The sequence below is a fragment of the Galeopterus variegatus genome, unplaced genomic scaffold (genome assembly GCF_000696425.1).
Source record: "Galeopterus variegatus unplaced genomic scaffold, G_variegatus-3.0.2 Scaffold687, whole genome shotgun sequence".
Classification (NCBI taxonomy): domain Eukaryota; kingdom Metazoa; phylum Chordata; class Mammalia; order Dermoptera; family Cynocephalidae; genus Galeopterus; species Galeopterus variegatus.
Genome location: NW_007726798.1, coordinates 21063 through 39401, shown reverse-complemented (window position 1 = coordinate 39401; position 18339 = coordinate 21063). Strand labels below are relative to the sequence as shown.

Genomic DNA, 18339 nt, shown 5'->3' with positions numbered 1-18339 from the left:
TGAGAACTCCAACTTTGTTCTTTTTTAAGATTGTTCTGGCTGTTTGGGTCTCCTAATTTTCTGAGAGATAATTCATTATTACTTAACTTTTAATAATAATTAAAAGGAAAAATAAAATGTAGAATTTAAAATCTCTGTTGTAGTTGGTGAAGGAAACAAACTTTGATATGAAGATTATTTTTGTGATTTTTTGGGGGGGAGGAGATCAAATTGAAAATCCACTGGTTGATTTATTTTCTTCTGACATCTAGTACATTTCTGACAACCACCACCACCATCTGTTGATCTGGGCTCAAGGAATGCAACTTTTTATTTTATTTTTATTCAGAAAATAACAGAAAAGTTAGGTTTCTGCTTCTTGGGGAGTGAGGGGAAACCCGCAAGTAAAACATTAAAAAATTCAAGACAGGTGACCTACAATTGATATGCTACTCCCCTCTCCTGTATGAGGCTTAACTAAATTGTTCCTAGGAGATGTTTTTATATTTTGGGAGCCAGTGCGTCAATGCTGCTAGGTAGCAGAAAACTCAGCAGTCACTATATCATTATCCAAATGGCATCTGCCCTTTACTGGTACTGAAAGTCTGAATAACAAGGACAAATCGGATCTGAACACTCTAACCCAAAGTGAGTCTGCTTTTGAGACAAAATGGACTGAATTATTGTGTTTACTTTCCAGAGGATTCAGCTCGATGATATATAAATAAACTGAAATAAATACCTTACTCGGTCCTCCTAAAATTCTATGTCTGTGTCTATAAATTTCCCTCTTAGGCTAGGTTTGTTTGGTGCTGAAGGAGCTGTTTGAGTGTTGGGGCTCTCTGCCTACTCTTAAGAAGCTAATGATATATAAATAAACCGAAATAAATACCTTACTCGGTCCTCCTAAAATTCTATGTCTGTGTCTATAAATTTCCCTCTTAGGCTACGTTTGTTTGGTGCTGAAGGAGCTGTTTGAGTGTTGGGGCTCTCTGCCTACTCTTAAGAAGCTTAATTGTTGCACTGCCAAAGATTTGGTGAATTTCAGCAGGGGTTTGCCACCGGCTCCTGTATTTTATGACTAAAGTGTCTTGGAAGGATTCATTATCCCTGAGTTCCTGGCTCCAAATGCCCACTGTTGCTACAATTGATTTTGGGCCATCTTTTTTACATTTTAATCAACTCTTCCACAATGATCACAATAGACTATGATAAAATCACTGCTAAAAATTAAACTATGGAGTTCCCAGAGCAGCATGTTTGGGTGCATTGTAATTGACTTCTAGTTTCTGAATTAATTTAGCAAGATTTCCCACCCTTTGGAAAATCAGCCAGATAATTAGATCTTTTAAGAGTGTAAATATTTTTTCTCTAGTTCAGTGTTTTTATCAACTTTCTTGCTTGCTACCTTCTTCAACCTGCATTATTCATAACACTTTACTATTACTATTTATTTCCACATTTTATTTTTTATGGAAAACATTTTCTAGGGAGCCAGGCCATGCCAATTTTTTCTTTGAGTCACACATTTCTGTGCTTTGCCTCTGATGCACCAGCAACCTCTTGGCACCATGTTTGCAGCTGGCTGGACTTGAGCGTTCCTTTTCTTGGGAACTGTGCGAGTTGCAGGAATGACACAAATAGATATTGAGAGAATGGTCTTCCTGCTTTCATCTGCACTAAAGCCTAAACCGGCTCTCACGGGACAGTGGATTAATCTGCAGTCCACAGTTTCAGAGAAGGCTTTTAAAATTTTATCAGCAGAGCTACCATCTGTTCTGGATGGCAAGTGCCAATTGATCATTTGAACAGTTTTATTTTGTTAAGTGGCAAATTTGTATAGGTTATTCTTGGGTCAGAATATGACGCTGACATCTATTTGGAAAGGGAGAGTCTGAGAATGGACTGTTGTGTCCTTCTGAATTCTCAGACTTTTTCAGTCACATAGAGCAAACCTGGAGAGCTTATACAAGTGTAAAATTTTGTTCTGCCTGTCCATAGCTCCATTCTCATTGCTAACAGGCCAGTCTCCTTCCTCCAGCAGCAAGACCTGAGGTTAAGGGGAATTTAATTTTTTATCCAACTTTGACCTTGACACCTTTCCCCCACCTCTGTTCACCTTTCTAGTTTACACGTGGCTCTTTAAAATTTTTTTAAAAAATTTTTAATAGACACTTTTTATCTTAATACTCTCTCTCATCATGGATCCTGGAGGTATATCACTAATGAATTCTTAGTCTGAGTAAATACTAAAATTGTCTCTCTCCTATTCCAAGAAATTCTTTCCTAAATATAATCTATGCTTTCCTTTCACAGCTTGAAACAATTTCCTCTAAAAGCATAAGGTAATCCTTTGTCCTTTTTTATTTATTTTTTCTATTTAAGGTAAAAGTACTTTTAAGATGCAGGCTGGAAGAATTTCTTCTCCACAGGTCCTTTGTGTGGGGTGGGGAAAGTTTCTATGTGTCCCATCATGTCCTGAAGCACAATGACCAGCTGATGCTTTGAATTGTCTTGTGTGAGTTAAAGTAAAACGCATTACCTGTTAGATCCATCTGGTAAAATAAAGAATTCTGTTTTTTTTTCTAAAGTAAAATATTATCTACCATACTATTGTTACATTCTCAGAAACTTAAAGGCATTTAAATTAAGAGAGAGCATTTTACATTTCTCACATGCCACCATTCTCCCACATGGTTTCAGGCAGATTCTTGTCCCATTCTCTTGATGCCACCCTCTGTAGCAGTGTTATTAATTTACCCACGTTGGCAACTAATCATTTCAAAGACAAGTCTGAGGCTTTGAGTTTTTAATCAAGAAAAGCATTATTTAAGCCTATTTTTTTTTTTACTGAAACATAATTGATTATACATATTTGTGGGGTACAGAGTTGACTATCAGTAATTGTGTTCCATAAGTGATGATCAAATCAGGATAGTTTTCATATTCATCCTTATAAAATATATTCATTCTTTGTGTCAATTAACCAATTTCTCCCTAACCCTCCTCCCACTTCCCTCCCCCAATAACCACAGATCGGTTCTCTCCTTCTGAAAGTTCAATGTATTATTGTTTGTTGTTTCTTTCATTGTTTCTAGTAAATAAATAAAACACACACCTGTTTTAAGGAAGGCTCGAAATTTTAACAGTAAAGCTGTGAACTTTCTATTCCAGAAAGGTGAATGCCACCAACAGCCTTATCAATAAACATTGAGTGGAGTATGAAAAACACACTCTTAGTGTATAAAGTATTGTATCCTTGTACAGAGAAGTAAGTGAAGGAAGAAATACAAGCCATTGGGAGAGATGAGCACATTGGTGCAGTCCACCCACCCACAGGAGAGCATTTACCATTGATGGTAGGCCATAATAAAAGTGATGCAATATGGTGTTTTGTAGGATTCACATCCTCATGGTGTGATAGGGTACAGTGGATTACTCCATCATATTCAAAGAATGAATTAGGTGCCTTCCCTGCTATATGAGACAGCAAGAAGGCCCTCACAAGATGCTGGTGGCATTCTCTTAGACTTCCCAGCCTCCAGGATTGTGGGCTAAATCAACTTCTATTATTTATAAATTACCCAGTCTATGATATTCAGTTATAGCAACAGAAGAAGGACTAAGAAACCTGGAAATGATGTTAACACAACATACAGATAGGACAAGAAACCCTGGGATCCACATTTTTGTCGATTGCCTGAATATTGCCTGAGTAGTTCCAAATATGAGTTAGTAATATTTCTTGAAAGCTCAAAAACACTTTTTCCCCCCAGTACAGTAGCTTTCTGACATTTGCTTTAGTTCACCACATCCTTAAAATAGATATTTGGCTCCCAGCATTTTTTCAAACCACAGAATGGTATTAACTGTAATTTACATATCAAACAGTTTTCCTAAAATATGACCACATCTGCATAAGTCTCAAGACCTTTTTGCTTTTTATAGCTTTTAAAAATAGCTCACAAAGCTTTGTGAACTGTTTTATAGAATGATCAATTATAAACTTAGGCCACTAAAGAATTTCCCAGGTTCAGATTTAATAACACCAGTGTATGGGTAATTCTGCACTATGAACTATGGTAATATGGAAAACAAGCCCCTAGAAACAGTTCTTCAGTGTGTTGAATGAAACCATATTTTTAGTCATTCTCTGTCAATGATATCAATAATAATAATAACAGCTAATATTTATTTATTTATTTATTTATTTGTCTTTTTTCGTGTCCGGCAATGGATCACAACCCTCAGTGTCGCGCCCGCACCGGACTGGGACCGGCAACGGGATCGCAACCCTCGGTGTTGCGCCTGCCCCTTGCTCAGCCAGTGAGCGGGAACCGGTCTGTATGTGGGATCCGAACCCTCAGCGGGAGCACCGCTGTGATCCCAAGCAGCGCACTGTAGCAGTGCGCCACCGGGCCGGCCCAACAGCTAATATTTATTGAGCACTGTACTATCCCAAGTGGCGCACTGTAGCAGTGCGCCACCGGGCCGGCCCAACAGCTAATATTTATTGAGCACTGTACTGACCTCATAGGGCATTGTAAAACACTCAGCATAGTACCGTATGCCTCCAGACTTATTTTACACAAAGATGAAATAAACTGAGCCATAGACTTGCCTGAGTTAGAGGTCTAGTAAGTGATAAAGAGTGTTTTCTCACCCTGGTGGCTATGACACAGAATCTGGACTCTTCACCACTCAGCTCCATCCTGCCTCAGAACCAGAGCTGTTAAATCTGTTCAAGCAATCAGTGCTTTCAGAGAGGGACATGAGGAGATTATAAAGACTGTGCAAATACACACTCGCTTTCCAGCATCCCTAGCCTTTTGGATTGCTTAAGGAGAGGAAGTTGCCAGAAAAACACACACACAACTCCCCTCTTTGTCAGCCAAAAGCAGGCCCCCAGAGAACTTGGCCAGAGAAAAGCGGAAGAACATGAGATTATCCCCACAGGACAGTGAGTGATGGGTTAGCCAACAAAGACAGAAAGAAGTACTGTGCTTGGCAAGTGATGTCTATAAAAGGCCAGTCTTTTCTCACAAATCTGAGTAGCGATGAAAGTGACAAGAAAGGGAAAAGGCAGGGGGAGAAGAGGGAGGGTGGGAGAGGTGGGGGCCCGTAGCAGTGGTCCTGGTGCAGGAGCAGCCTTGGTAGCTGTTGTGAGAAGCAGTGACAGATACAATCAGCTAAATACAGCAGAGAAACAAATAGCTTGAGACAGAAGACAGAACAGCATGGCTGCCCTGGGGGACAACCAGCCACCTGTCTCTCGTTTCTGCAGTCCTTTGAGGTCTGGGGCAGGGTGACATGAGAGTGGACAGCAGCCTCTACTCAGCAGCCCCATGCACAACAGTGTGCCCTACCTGGCAGGCCACTAGTGAGATGGATGTCAAAGGAGGGGAAGAGGACACAGTTGTGGGACATGGAGTCCCAACCATGTGCTAAAGTCGGTCCTGAGCAGTCTCCATCTGCATCTGCAGCACAGCCCAAACTGACTTTTACACAGTCCTGTCCCACTAAGGAGGGGGAAACTGGGGGCTTTTCACGGCCCACTTCCATTCTGCATAAATAATGCTTTCTCTATGTTTGAGTCCCTCTTGCCTCCAGATTGCTGCTCTGATGTCTCTCCCACATAGAAAACCTGCAGTTGCCACTACAGTCACCACGTGACTTATCACAAACTGTTCACCATGTTTTGTTTAAAGGGGCCAGAGAAGTGTTTACATTGTTGTCTCTCCCACATAGAAAACCTGCAGTTGCCACTACAGTCACCACATGACTTATCACAAACTGTTCACCATGTTTTGTTTAAAGGGGCCAGAGAAGTGTTTACATTGTTTTAAAAAAAGATATTTCCATTGATAAAAAGTTAAAATTTTCTGGCTAGGTACTTAAATGGTTGGTCCACAATTCAGCAGGGAAAACTCCAGCTGTCCAGTTCATTTCCCAAAGACACTGCAGTTTTATTTTACACAGCTCTATGTGACTCAAATGATATTTTGAGGACTGCTATAACAATAAAAGTTTTGGGCTTCTGAGGGGTGCTAAAATGAAGGGCTATCATGACAATCTTTTAGTCATGTTAGAGCAGGCAATGGAAACTGAAAACATCTCAGTCCTCAGGACTAACTGGATGGAGAAAGCAAGACTTCATCTGCACTGTGCTGATCACTGTCTGCCTCTCTGACAAGAATGTAAGTGGCCATCAATGCACACCTCCTGCAGTCTGGGCTACTAGGATGCCAGATCTTCCATGAGGTGCTCTGTGACTTTTAGCTGCAAGTAATTTTGCCCTCCTCATAACTTCTATAGCATTGGACAGCTCTCTCCTGGAAGCTCATTCTCTACTATGTTGGAGTCATTTGTGGGTCATGCACTGAACTGTAAGCTCCCTAATAACTTCATGTTATTTCCGTCTGAATTCCAGAGGGAATTCCTTCACGTCCTTCCCACCCTCAGTCCCCTGCCCAGCACTTGTCCTAGTAGGTGTGCATTAGGCACTGGCTGACTGTGGAAAGGACGAGGGTGGGGATGCCTCTCTCTGCATTGTACTTCCACCGGCCAGAAGCCATAGAGGGCTGTGTGAACCAGACTCAGGGCTCTGAGGCCAGATTACCAGGGCTCCAGTTCTGGCTCCTTGGACCAGTTCTTAGTATCATGGTGCTGTAGTTTCCTCATCTCTAGAATAGGGATTATAGTAATAATGATGTTACTGGGTTTTTGTGAGGAACAATTGCGTTGATCCCTGTAACATAATTTGCACAGTGTTGCCTCAAAGAAAGTGTCCCCAAACTTCAGCTACTGCTATTATTAAAGCTAGGGCTGGGTTGCCAGGGATGCTCATTCTGTGTTGCTGACTGGTCAACTGCAGGACCACATGTCATGGCATTTCTAGATTTTAATTCAGATAAAAAATGATGACTCTAGGAAAAATTTTTGTTCAGGTCTAACCTATTTTGGATAAAAATGCTTATGGAGTAAAACAGTTTTCCAGATTGTTGCATGAAATTCTATAAGACTGATATCCACATGGTAAAACTTTCAGAGAACTCCTTGGGTAAAAAAAAAAATTAGTATCTTTAATACTGCCCCCATTTATTCCCCCCCCCCCGCATGTAAGGAATTACTGCATATGTTGCCATGAAACACAGTCCAGTGGCCCTGTATGGGATTCAGAAGCAAATAACTTGATCCCAGACATTAGGAGACAGGGGCCAGAAACAGATGAGCTAGAGAAGGCCATCTAAGTAAAACTTTTCATCATTTGGAACTTCGTGGATTACACATGAGACAGGCCACTGAGGGTGCCTTCCTGGGAAACCCCATGTCTTCTTGATTACCTTCAGTTCCAATTCAAAGGCTCCACTAGGCTGGGTTGGTGTGGTGCCCCTCAGGGGCTTGAGTTCATTCTAAGATGAACCTGAGAAGGTCTTCTAGTCAGACCAAACACCAGGAAACATTATGGCCACTCTGGAAAGAGCATTTTGATCACCAGCCTTGCTTTGCTGCCCACACCAACAAGCTTCAGTCTTTGAACATTACAGCCCTAGGTCCTTTTCTTTCCAAACTCGTGGTTCAGATTCCAACTTTAAAACATGCAATTTTCTTTATCAAGGAATTTGCAGTGCCTCTCCTTGATACATAGTGCTGTTGCTGTCTCTCAGGAACACTCAGAGCCATGGCACTGATACAGCGCCAGCTGGCAGTCAGGCGGCAAACTTCATCATGGGGTGCGGCCCTCACCAGCCTTTTCTGGCTTGGACCCCAGTCTCTCAGGAACACTCAGAGCCATGGCACTGATACAGCGCCAGCTGGCGGTCAGGCGGCAAACTTCATCATGGGGTGCGGCCCTCACCAGCCTTTTCTGGCTTGGACCCCATTGTCACAGCTCAGTCTCCTGCTGCCTTAATTGCACAGCCCCCCTGCATCCCCAAGAATGACAGCTGGGCAATTCACAAAGGCAGGGGAGAAAGGTTTATATTCTCACCACATCATTGCCCTGACTCTGGGGAAGGAAGAAGCAGGTGTGTGGATCTGAATGTGTTTTGAGGGGCCACAGGTGGGGAGTGGAGGAGGGCACCTTGGAGGAGGAAGCTACTGGGGAGGTGGGTTTTGTTCACCTTTGGAGCAAACTGTGAAGCTTCCCCGGGGAAACACTTTTCTATATTATGCCGTCTGGCTCCCTGTCTTCACAGCAGAGCCCCCCAGGAGCTCAGGGTCCTGGTAGAAGGGGCACCTATGAATGATTGGCAACTTGGCTGCTCAAGGCTTGCCAGTGCCAGTCTTGCTGCAGGTCTTGTCCAGGTCTCAGTCCCCAGTCAGTATGTGTTTTCTTGCTTTGTTTCTGGTAACCATGAACTGGCTACTGGCCCTGCTTGAAGCTTCCCTGACACCAAGCTTTAGCTCCAGATATTGTAAGCTGTGTTCCCTTATTTCTTCATTCTTGAAACGCTTCCTTGGTTCATCTACTGGAACCCCATTCTTTTAGAAATGGGGATTTCTCTTGTTCTCTGGGGACTAGAGCCCATTCCAAACCTCCTAGGGGATGTCTGCCACTTACTGGGCTTACTTACCCATCACCAGCTCCCCTGAGGTTGTGTCCACTCATTGCTGCCCATTGTTGAAGCTCCCTGATGCTGATTGCCTGACCCCATTGGAGAGCCTGTGGTCAGTTCTCACTTCTCCCTCCACCCCAATCCCAGGCCAATACTTCCCACCCACTACCCACCACCACTGGTAGCCACCCAAAGCTTGCTGACCACAGGCGTGGACGCTGGCTGATTGCCCACTGCTGGACTTCCTTCTGCTCCGCTCTTCCCATCTACCCACCCTTCCTCTCATATCTTGTCCTGCTCCAAGGGAGCAATAGATGGGATATCAGGTGTCTCAAGGGGGACAAGTCCAGGACCCCAGACTTGTAATCAAGCGATTCCACTGTGTGGTGACCAAAGTCTGGACAGCTGTTCAACTGTAAAGTTGACTTTATAAGTTCAGACAAATCTTGTTTGTTTTCTAGAAAGTACAGATTCCATTTCCCAATTCAAAAATACATTTTTTACCTCTGTCCACCTTATCTAAAATTTCCACCCCCATCCTGAGTACCTACCATCCCCTTTTCCTGCCTTTTTTTCATTAGCACCCTTTACTAACATACTACATATTTTACTTATTGTGCTTACTGTTTATCCTTCTTGGTAGAATGTAAGCCCCATGAGGGCAAGGAGTTTTGTTTATTTATTATTCCTGCACGAAGAGCAGTTCCTGGCCCAGAGGAGTCATTCAACAAACATTGATTAGGTACATGAAGGAGTGAGTGGGGAATGAGGGATGTGCCTGCTCCCTTCTGGCCAGGCCACTGGCTCCCAAGTCTGTGGGCATCCTGCCCTCCCGTGCAGGGTAGGGAATTCTCCCAGCCTGTCCACAGGCCCTGGGGAGCCTGGCTCTTGGCTTTCTGCTCTCACCTTCAGCTTGTGCTCATGCTCCTTGTTGACGCGGGCCAGCAGCTGCGCTTTCCTTCTGTTGAGGGCGTCGATGAGGGCGTCACATTGGGCCACCAGACAGGCCTCGAACTCCACACTGTTCTCCTGTGGGAGAAAGCACATTCCTCAGTTGCAAGGAGCTGGGTATCTCAGGCTGCCGTCCATGTGTGGGGTAGAAATCCCTGCTGAAGGGAATAAAAAGAAGCCCTGTCCACAATGCACGTTCAGTATTCTTTTGGAATAATTGCACAAACTTCATTCTATAGTGGTAGTGTTTTGCTTTAAACTTAGATTGAAAAGGATAAATATGTATCATTTAAATTTATTTTCAATCAAAAAGAAATCATCTCCAAAGTTTGAGTTATATTAAGTAAAATAAAGCATTAGTTTGCAGAGTTGCATGTGAGTCCCTTTGAGGGCCGCATGTGTTCAGCTTCGTGTGGTGGAAGGTGGCATTCAGAAAGGCAACCAGGAGGGAGCAGAATATTGTCAAGGCACGAGAAATAAAGAATCATTGAATTCGAGGGAAGAAAGAAGGAAAAGGAGGGCAGTGGTCTTCAGTATTAAACTATAATCCCATGACAACAGAAGTTTACAAGACATAAGAATAGTGGGCAAAAGTACTTGCTCTTTTACTAAGGAAAGCAAATAGTGAACTCGGGGAGGCAGTTAAAAATAATTAATGTATGTCACAGGCATCACCCTGCTGTAAAAATCAGACATAAGCCAACGGCTTGTGAGGGAAATGTAAATAGGTACTAAATGAATTATACCTTCTCCATGATGTTTAAATTAAATGATGAATATAACATTTTTACTTGATTTAAATCTGTACGTGCCATAGCCATTTCTCTTAAGCAATTCTCTCACTGAATTATAAGTATTTACTAAAGGTAATCCTCTTGGGCTGGCTGGTTAGCTCAATTGGTTAGAGTGTGGTGCTGGTAACACCAAGGTCCAGGGTTCAACCCCTTTACTGGCCATCCGCCAAAACAAACAAAAAGAGAATGATTAAAGATAATCCTTTCAATAAATTACATATGCAATTTTGATTCTTAAGCTGTAATCTGCAAAAATGTATAATTTACAGCAAATGAATGCTAAATACACGCACACTAATAGTGCTTAAAAAACACCAACCAATTGAGAAAACTGTGAATATTTGGGGCCTGGCAAAGAAGGAAGAGCTTGGCCTGTCAAATTTTAATTCATTCCCAAAGTCATAAAGAATATATAATAATATTCTCATAATATAATCCACTGAAAGGTATTTGGTAACTGTTTTCAAATGCAAGGTCTTTGTATAAGGAGTACACTAGTAATTGCTTGAGCAATGGCTTCTATAAATGCTAAAATTTGGCTTTCATGGCAATTGCTTTTTAGTTCTTAGAGAAAGCCCTTGGAAAACATCATTTAAAAGCTCTCTATGAGCCCTGTAGGGTAATATTGGGGGCAGGGGGGAACCTTCTCCTTGTGGGCTCTGTCACTATTTTGAGCAGAAGAAATGCTCTGCTCTGCTGAAGAGGCAAGGCAGAGGCAAGCCCGGGGCTGCACATTTTATGCCAGCAAAAGCAAAGAAAGGACTGATTGATAAATTCTATTGCTTTGGAAAACAGAAGGAAGTGTGTGAAACTGCTAGGTTGTTAGGGAATCACAAGTTTTAACATGGGCATGCATGCCAAAAAAAGGCAAGGAAATCAGTGTGTAATGCTTTGAAAGGCTGGCTTACATTTAAAAATCCATTTTTGCCTTGGCATGGGTTAAATATTAGCTCAGAAAGTCAATTTACCAGAGGGCCGAGCTAAGGTTATTTCTGTGAGGCAAACCTCACAGCCTAAGAATGGTACACAGTGCAGAGGGTCATTATTTTAGCATCTCATGCAGTTTATGGCTTTTCCCCTTCAGCTATAGTGGAGAATTTATGAGCTCTCAAATGCTGGCTGACCTGCTGGTCATTGTGTCCTGGATTAAGCAATGTGGAAATACAGTCACCAGAGGATCATGGCTGAAAAACACTTTGGTAAGTAGAAAAGAAGCATTACTATGGGACAGGAAGAAAGGAAAGGAAGAAAAAAAAGTAAGGAAAGAAGGGAAAAAGGGAAGAAAGGAAAGGAAGGAAGGAAGAAAAAAAAAGAAAATGTGACTTGTTACTTTTAAATAAGATATGATTATTTAATATGATAATATGCTTATTATCCTCAGTGTACAATATAGGAACTGTATGGAAAACCACTTGGGTGTGTTTCTGGCTTATCGGCAAAAGGTAACCATGTAAAGAAGGGGTATGTTTGAAGTTGCTCTGTATGCGTGTTTATATATATGGAAGAGACACAGTAGAAAAAATAAACAGGAATTCTCCCACAACACATATAAATAAAAGAGAAGAAACAAATTTCCCCATTTTGCAGTTGCATATTAACCCGCGGGGTTTCCTCTGTGTCCCGGGTGATGCCGATACCTGGATCTGCTGAACCATGTTGCGGAGCTGCACCAGGAACTCCTTGGCTTCTTTGGCCCTGTCTGACAGTCCGTTCAGCGCCTGAGAGAGCTGGCTCTGCAAAAACAAAGAAGGATCCATGGAGCTATAATCGCAGGAAGCAGCAACAACAGGGTTGTTTTCAGACCCAAGACCTCCTCACATTCATCTTCCCTGAGGTTGTGCCATTTAGCTGACATCAGCACATGTGGATTCTGGTAACAATAGCATCCAGACTCTAGGGCTCCTGAGTGGTTTCTCTTCTGAAGCAGGTAAAATTTCTGGCCATGGCAGTCAAAGGCCTTCACCGGCTGATATCTACCTAGAATTTCCTCATCTCAATTAATTAATTAAGCAATATTTTATTGAATCCCTATTGTTTGCTAAGGATTTAAAAAATAAGAAAGTGAGTATGATGACCTGATTATTACCAACATTTCTTAGTCCAAAGGGCTATTGGTCTGGGTTTGAGGCAGAAGGAGTTTAGAGAGTCAAGAACAGGATAAGGAAGGTTTAGGTGCCAACGTGATGCTGTGGGGCAGCTAAAATGCAATGACAAATGTCAGGCTGATGTTCCACCTACCACCTCATCAACATCATCTTCCTTCTCCCAGGTACAGTCCTCCTCCCTAACTCCTCCAACCTAGCCTCCTAAGCCAAGGCTTGCTTTCTTTCTGACTTCCCACCCACCCTGTCCATATGGGGATGCAGTTCTGCTGGGGAGGCAATGTGTCCAGGTAAGCACTTGAATGCCCAGCTTCCCTGTCTGCTGAGGTGGCATGGTGTACACTGCAGATAGATGAGTCCTAAGGGGGATTCTGCTGGGGGCTGCAGGGGTCCGAGAAAGCTTCTGCTTTTCTTCTGACATGGGACCAGTGTGGCTGGTGCAGCCTCTCCCCTTTGATTCCTGCCCTTATGGTGGATGTGATGTCCTGTGACTTGCATGAGGAGAAGGCCAACATGGTAAGGATGGGGGCTGGGAAGAGAAGGATCCTGGGTTCTGATGGCATCTTGAGCAGTTGAGTCAGCACCTGAAGCCTTTGCCCATTAGGCTTCTTGCCATGTGGGAGAAATGAACTCCTATTTAAGACCTTGTACTAGAGTTTTCCATTGCTTGCAGCCATTACCATTGTACTTGATGCAAAAATTCCTTCTCCTGGCAGCCTGGACATATCTTTCCATCCCTCATGTACAGAGACAGACTCCCTTTCCCTCAGTGCCTTCTTTGAAAACTAAAGCCCCTTCTCCTTCTTGCTAACACAATGCCTCATGTACCCTTTCCTTTCAGTAAAAGGACAGAATATTAAAATTATATCTCTTGGTCCTGTGAATATTTTTCTTTTATATTTGCCTTATTAAATACAAAGCTGGGGACTGACTTTCTTTAAAAATAAATACACCCAATGCTTGGTGGAAGCAATGTGGGTGGTAGAATAAACACAGGCTTTGAAAAGGTTCAGATTCTGGCTCTGTCTCTTACTCAATGTGACCTTGAGAAAGTTACCTCTCTCTGAATTACTCCAGTGGAAAAAACTGGGAATAATGTAGTACATTGTGATTGGGTTATTGTGAAGGTTGAATGCATTAATCAATGTGAAAGCTCCTGCTAGTAAAGGGTAGTGGTTAAGGGAACTATTCTGAATTCATAACTGCTGCCAGTTCAACATTTTATGCATAGTTTTACCTAATCTATAAAATGAGATAAATGATACTACTTTTGGGTGCTTCAGGCATGGCATGAAATACTACATATAAAGCCCAGAACCCTGCTGGTGCGTAGCGCACGATGCATGCTTCATTAACATTGGCTGTCATTAATTCTTACTCGTTTTCTCATTCCTGCTCACACAAACACCTGCAGATGGAGGGATTTGCAGGACAGATTCCTAGAACAGTATCTCTTGGACAATATTCTTGATCACTTGTACTTTGCTCTATGTACTCAGACTCCAGGAGGCTAGACCAACACAACTGAGAAAGAAAAAATACAAAGAGAGCCTTGAGTCTTGATTCTTTATGACTGGGTCCCAGCTACACCTTAATTTTGGGTAAATGTTTATCTTAAAGAACTATTTCCAAGAGCCCAGGGGATGAAGGGGGACAATAGGATCTCATTTGGAAGAACAGGGAATAAAATGAGAGACATATTTCAAAAGAGAAAAAGTGTTTTTTTTTTTTTTTTTTTTTTTTTTTAAACTTTCAATTTCATTGCTTTGGAAATCCTACCTCTTTTTTTTTTTTTTTTCGTGAATGGGTAGAAGTTTGCTGGGCTACCACAGTTTTCTTCCCCGTTTTATTATAACCTACGCCTTAATAACCACACTTGAATATTTGAGTATAGAAGCCAAATTCCTTTGGTTATACAGAAGTGAAGCTACTTTGATTTCTTGTATCCCAACCTTGCAATTAATTGTGTTGCATAATGTAAGTCAGACCTGACACCCATAAAGGTTTGTTGACCAGGTGCTGCTATATACTTAAAAAATAAAAATTCAGTACTAGACAAAGAGTGCTCGCCTCATTTACTCTCAGGATTTTATATGGCAAAGCAATAAGTAAACTGCAAAAATTTATTTTATTTTTTTTTATTTTTTATTTTTTTTTTAATTTTTATTTTGTCAATATACACTGTATATGATTATTATGGCCCGTTTCCTCTCTTTGTTTCTATGTTCAGCCCCAAGAATGCCTTGTACCTGGCTAAAGATTGTTCCGATATTGGATAAACGAGTGCATTATTAGATAAAGATTTAGAAACTCTTCTCTTAAGCTTTGTCCACTTGTAGAAACTGAGCAGGAGATGATGAAAAAAATCCTACAACACTATCACTAAAAGTGCTCTTATTGTAAGGATTTATATATGTGTTGCTTTTATAGGATAGTCTTTTGGTGACATTCATAATCTACATCTGATGTAGAAGAACATTATTATTGATTGATTTTGTTTCCCAGAGCATTAAAATTCCTGCCCTGTGCTAGCAGAGATGTTCTGTATTCCGGACCACAGAGCGTCCCTGTAAATTTATGGCCAGAACACTGAAGATACAAATATGTAGCGTGTGTTTTTACTAGCATCTTTGACTGTACATGCAGTCATTAGAGGGAGCAGGGTACAGTTCTCAAAGCTATTGATAATGCCTAAGCAATGGCGTTCAGATTTCTTGGATATTTGTTTTCTTACTTACTGAAAGGGTGTCATGATCAGAAAGTAAATGAGCGGGAAAAATGGTGCAGCCGCGGAAGCCCTGACGATTGATTTCCAGTCAAGTTACTCCTGGCTCAGAGCATGCTCAGGATAACCAAGGCCTCCCAGAAAGAAGGCAAGTTGCTCGAGCCAAAGGAGACAAAGAACGCCACCTGCTCCCTGCCTCTGCGCGCTTTCCTTCCCTTCAACTTCCACCCCGAGCCGGCTCCCCTTGCCTCCTCCCAAGGAGAGCGGACGGTGTCTCAGAACCTGTTTCTTACGCTCAGCAAATGGGTAACGGCATTCAATCTGTCCATCCTGACTCCCCACTTGCGCATGCATCCTCCCACGCTGCTGAGCATGCCCAGACAGAAGACAGCGTCTCCTGTCCCCGCTGTAAACATAGTTCATGTGTCATTTCCCTCCCAATTTACTATGAAAATTGAATGGAGACAAACGGACACAGGAAAGGAAGCTTCCTGGCTGTCTGTGATCTGAGCTTACAGGCATTGGACGGTTTAAAAAGGGTTAAGCAAAGGGTTCCTATCAAACAGATGGGGCGGCAAACAAGCGACAGCAGCTTGATGGCCCAGAAAACGACCTTGCTGCCTCCGGGGCGCCGCGCGGTGCAGGCACGGGCACGTCCCCGTGCTCCGTCGCAGCGCGTGCGTTCAGGCGCTGCGGGCATCCCAGGCCCACGAGCCAAAGCCCACCCCGCCTCATTCCCAGGTACCAAGGGAACGCAAAACACAGGAGGAAAGTGGTCATCGACGCAACGGGGTCCTAAGGAAGGCCCCCCCCAACCCACCACCCCGGGAGAATAAAATTTTTTCTGAAGAAATACAGATTTTTGAGTCTCACTACAATTACTTAAAAAGTAAAAGCAAGAAATTCTAATAGTTGCAATATGTTGGTCATTTCTTACAAGCCAGGAACTCTGCTGGGAGCTTTAAATGCATATCCTATTTAATCCCAATCACCACACTGCCATTTTGCAGAGGCTCAGAGAGGATATGCCTGATTTTACCACTCCTCACATGGAAGAGCCGGACACAAACCTTAGTCTTATTCCAAAGTCATGCTCTTTGCCTCCCAAAGAAAGAGAATTCTTCTGTCACCCACCTGGAAAGGAACAAAAACAACCCACAGGGAGAGCAGTAAAACCGGAGAAGACGAGTCGATGAGGGGATGGATTATGATTGATTATGAGGAGATTCGATTACGCTGAACAGTCAGATAATATGTAAACCATAGCATGACTAGTTACCCTATGAAATATTCACCTTTTTTCCTGCATAAAATTTTTTGGTGAATTTGAAAAAGGCCCCAGTGAAAGAAATGGGTCTCCTGGCAGAGGAGAAGAAGGGGTCCAGTGCTGGCTTTATCAACAAGTGGCCTGAGAACTTGGGCAGAGTGAGGAGTGAGGTAAAGGAATGAAAACTCACTGAGTGACTGGTACTTGGGGAACTGTCAGGCTGAGCTGTCCAAGGGGCCTGATTCTCCTTCTAGCTGAAATTTCTCTTCTTTTTGTCTTCTCCTTTCTTGCTCCCAGGAAGGGATCTCTCCTCTCATTTCTCTGGTGATGGAAGATCCTGGATGGACAGGAATCCTCACGTCAGCCTGCCTGGAAATGCCAACCTGTCTCTAAGCCTTTAATGTGATCTGCAACAGAGTAGCTGGGCCTAGGAACTGAAGTACACCGTCTAGGGGCAAGGTATGTGTGGGTATGACTATGTGTATGTGTGTACATGGAGAGTGGGAAATTGCATGTGTGACTGCATATGGTTATGTTTGAGCGTGTGTGTTAGAATGTGAGTATAAGAGTGTATAAGTGTGTAAGAATGTGTATGAGGTGACTATGTATTTATTGTGTGTGTGTGTGTGTGTGTGTGAGATATCTCATCAGTAGAGAATGGGAAGCTCTTGGCTTTGGGTGAGGTTGGTGTTAGAGGGATCTTATGGGGTATGCATTTGGTCCATTAAACTGCTGCTTATAGCTAACTGATTGTGACAAAGATTCTCTTTGACCAAACTCTAGCCAGGCTCCTCTTAGCCCTCTTCTCCAGTAGCCCTCAACCCTGGCCTATAAGACTTGAACAAACACTGATAAAGTTTCTAACAGCTCAAGGCCACATCCCTAGGATGACCCTAGCCCTGTTAAAGTGCCTGCCTGAGAAAAATCAAAGTTGCCAGAAGAATTTTCAGTTTGTTCCAGCTAACACCTGAAGATAGGGCCCCTGTTTCCCAGTCTTTGTGGGAGGGTAAGCCTAACTTCAAAGGGTTCCAGTTAGCAAGCCCAGATGGGTCTCATATGGACCAACCCTCCCCTTTCTGCTTTTTGTAATTGTTCACTTCTCTGACTCTGTGCCCCTGCTTACCTCCCTCCCTGTTCCCTCATTCTCCCCTTAAAATGCCCAGACACCTCTGTACAAATCAAAGTTGAGTTCAGTTCACACTGGAGTCTTTTCTCTATTGCAGTAGCATATTGCTGATTAAAATCCGTCCTCACCCGTCTATCTAGTGTCAGCCTTGTGTATCTCTGACCTAGAAAGAGCTGGGGCAGTCCCTGGGCAATGAGCTAACCCTTCAGCAGGTGCGGTTAATCTGAAGGATAAAAGAAGGAGCACATCACTAGGGATACATGTTCCCCTGCCTAAACTGGCACATCTCTGGTATATATAAAACAAATCTCACCATTTTTATCATGAACCTGACTCTATAAGCTGTGTGGAGGGCAGAAAGAAGGACTTTATGCACTTTTAATCAAACACACTGTTGCATTTAATGCCCTTTCCCATTCTTCATTGCTAGACCTGCATACGCAAGCATGTAAACATTCACGCCAAAAGCTAATTGTGATATTACGATATTTATGCATTGGTTTTTGTCCATGATTCCTGGCTGATACTACTCTCTGATCTTCTCCTGCCCTTCTTTCACCTGCTTCTTTTTCTCCCCAAGGCAGGAAATTCTGACCTACCATAGCTGATTGTAGGTCATAAGACGCCCCCCCCATTTGTGAAGGCGTCCTGCCCCATACCCAGGAAGAAGGTATATTGCACAAAGAGGCCAAGAAAATCCTGAACAAACAGGCCTTGCTTGGTTTCCCCACCCAGGGTGTTAGTGCTTGAGCATACTCTTTTGTCCAATCACATTTCTTTTTTTTTTTTTTTTTCCTTTTTGTCTTTTTCCGTGTCCGGCAACGGATCGCAACCCTC

General features: G+C 42.8%; 1 protein-coding gene and 1 non-coding gene across 5 annotated transcripts in view; one reads left to right on the top strand and one right to left on the bottom strand.

Moving 5' to 3' along the window:
• The window catches only part of TRIM9 (tripartite motif containing 9), a 58162-nt gene extending 44321 nt beyond the window's left edge, over positions 1-13841 (bottom strand). For 3 of the 4 annotated variants that reach the window (XM_008571385.1, XM_008571387.1, XM_008571388.1), the window contains exons 1-2: positions 11920-12050; positions 9444-9566 (exon numbers count right to left, since the gene is read on the bottom strand). In XM_008571385.1, coding sequence (XP_008569607.1) covers positions 9444-9566; positions 11920-12039 — 243 coding nt within the window. In that variant the 5' untranslated portion in view covers positions 12040-12050. Of the gene's footprint in view, positions 1-9443; positions 9567-11919; positions 12051-13762 lie in introns of those variants that run through there. The other variant, XM_008571386.1, reaches the window with a different exon arrangement.
• Positions 10371-10444, top strand: TRNAT-GGU. Its single transcript has one exon. It is a non-coding gene; the product is annotated as a tRNA-Thr (tRNA).
• Positions 13842-18339: the final 4498 nt, after the last annotated feature.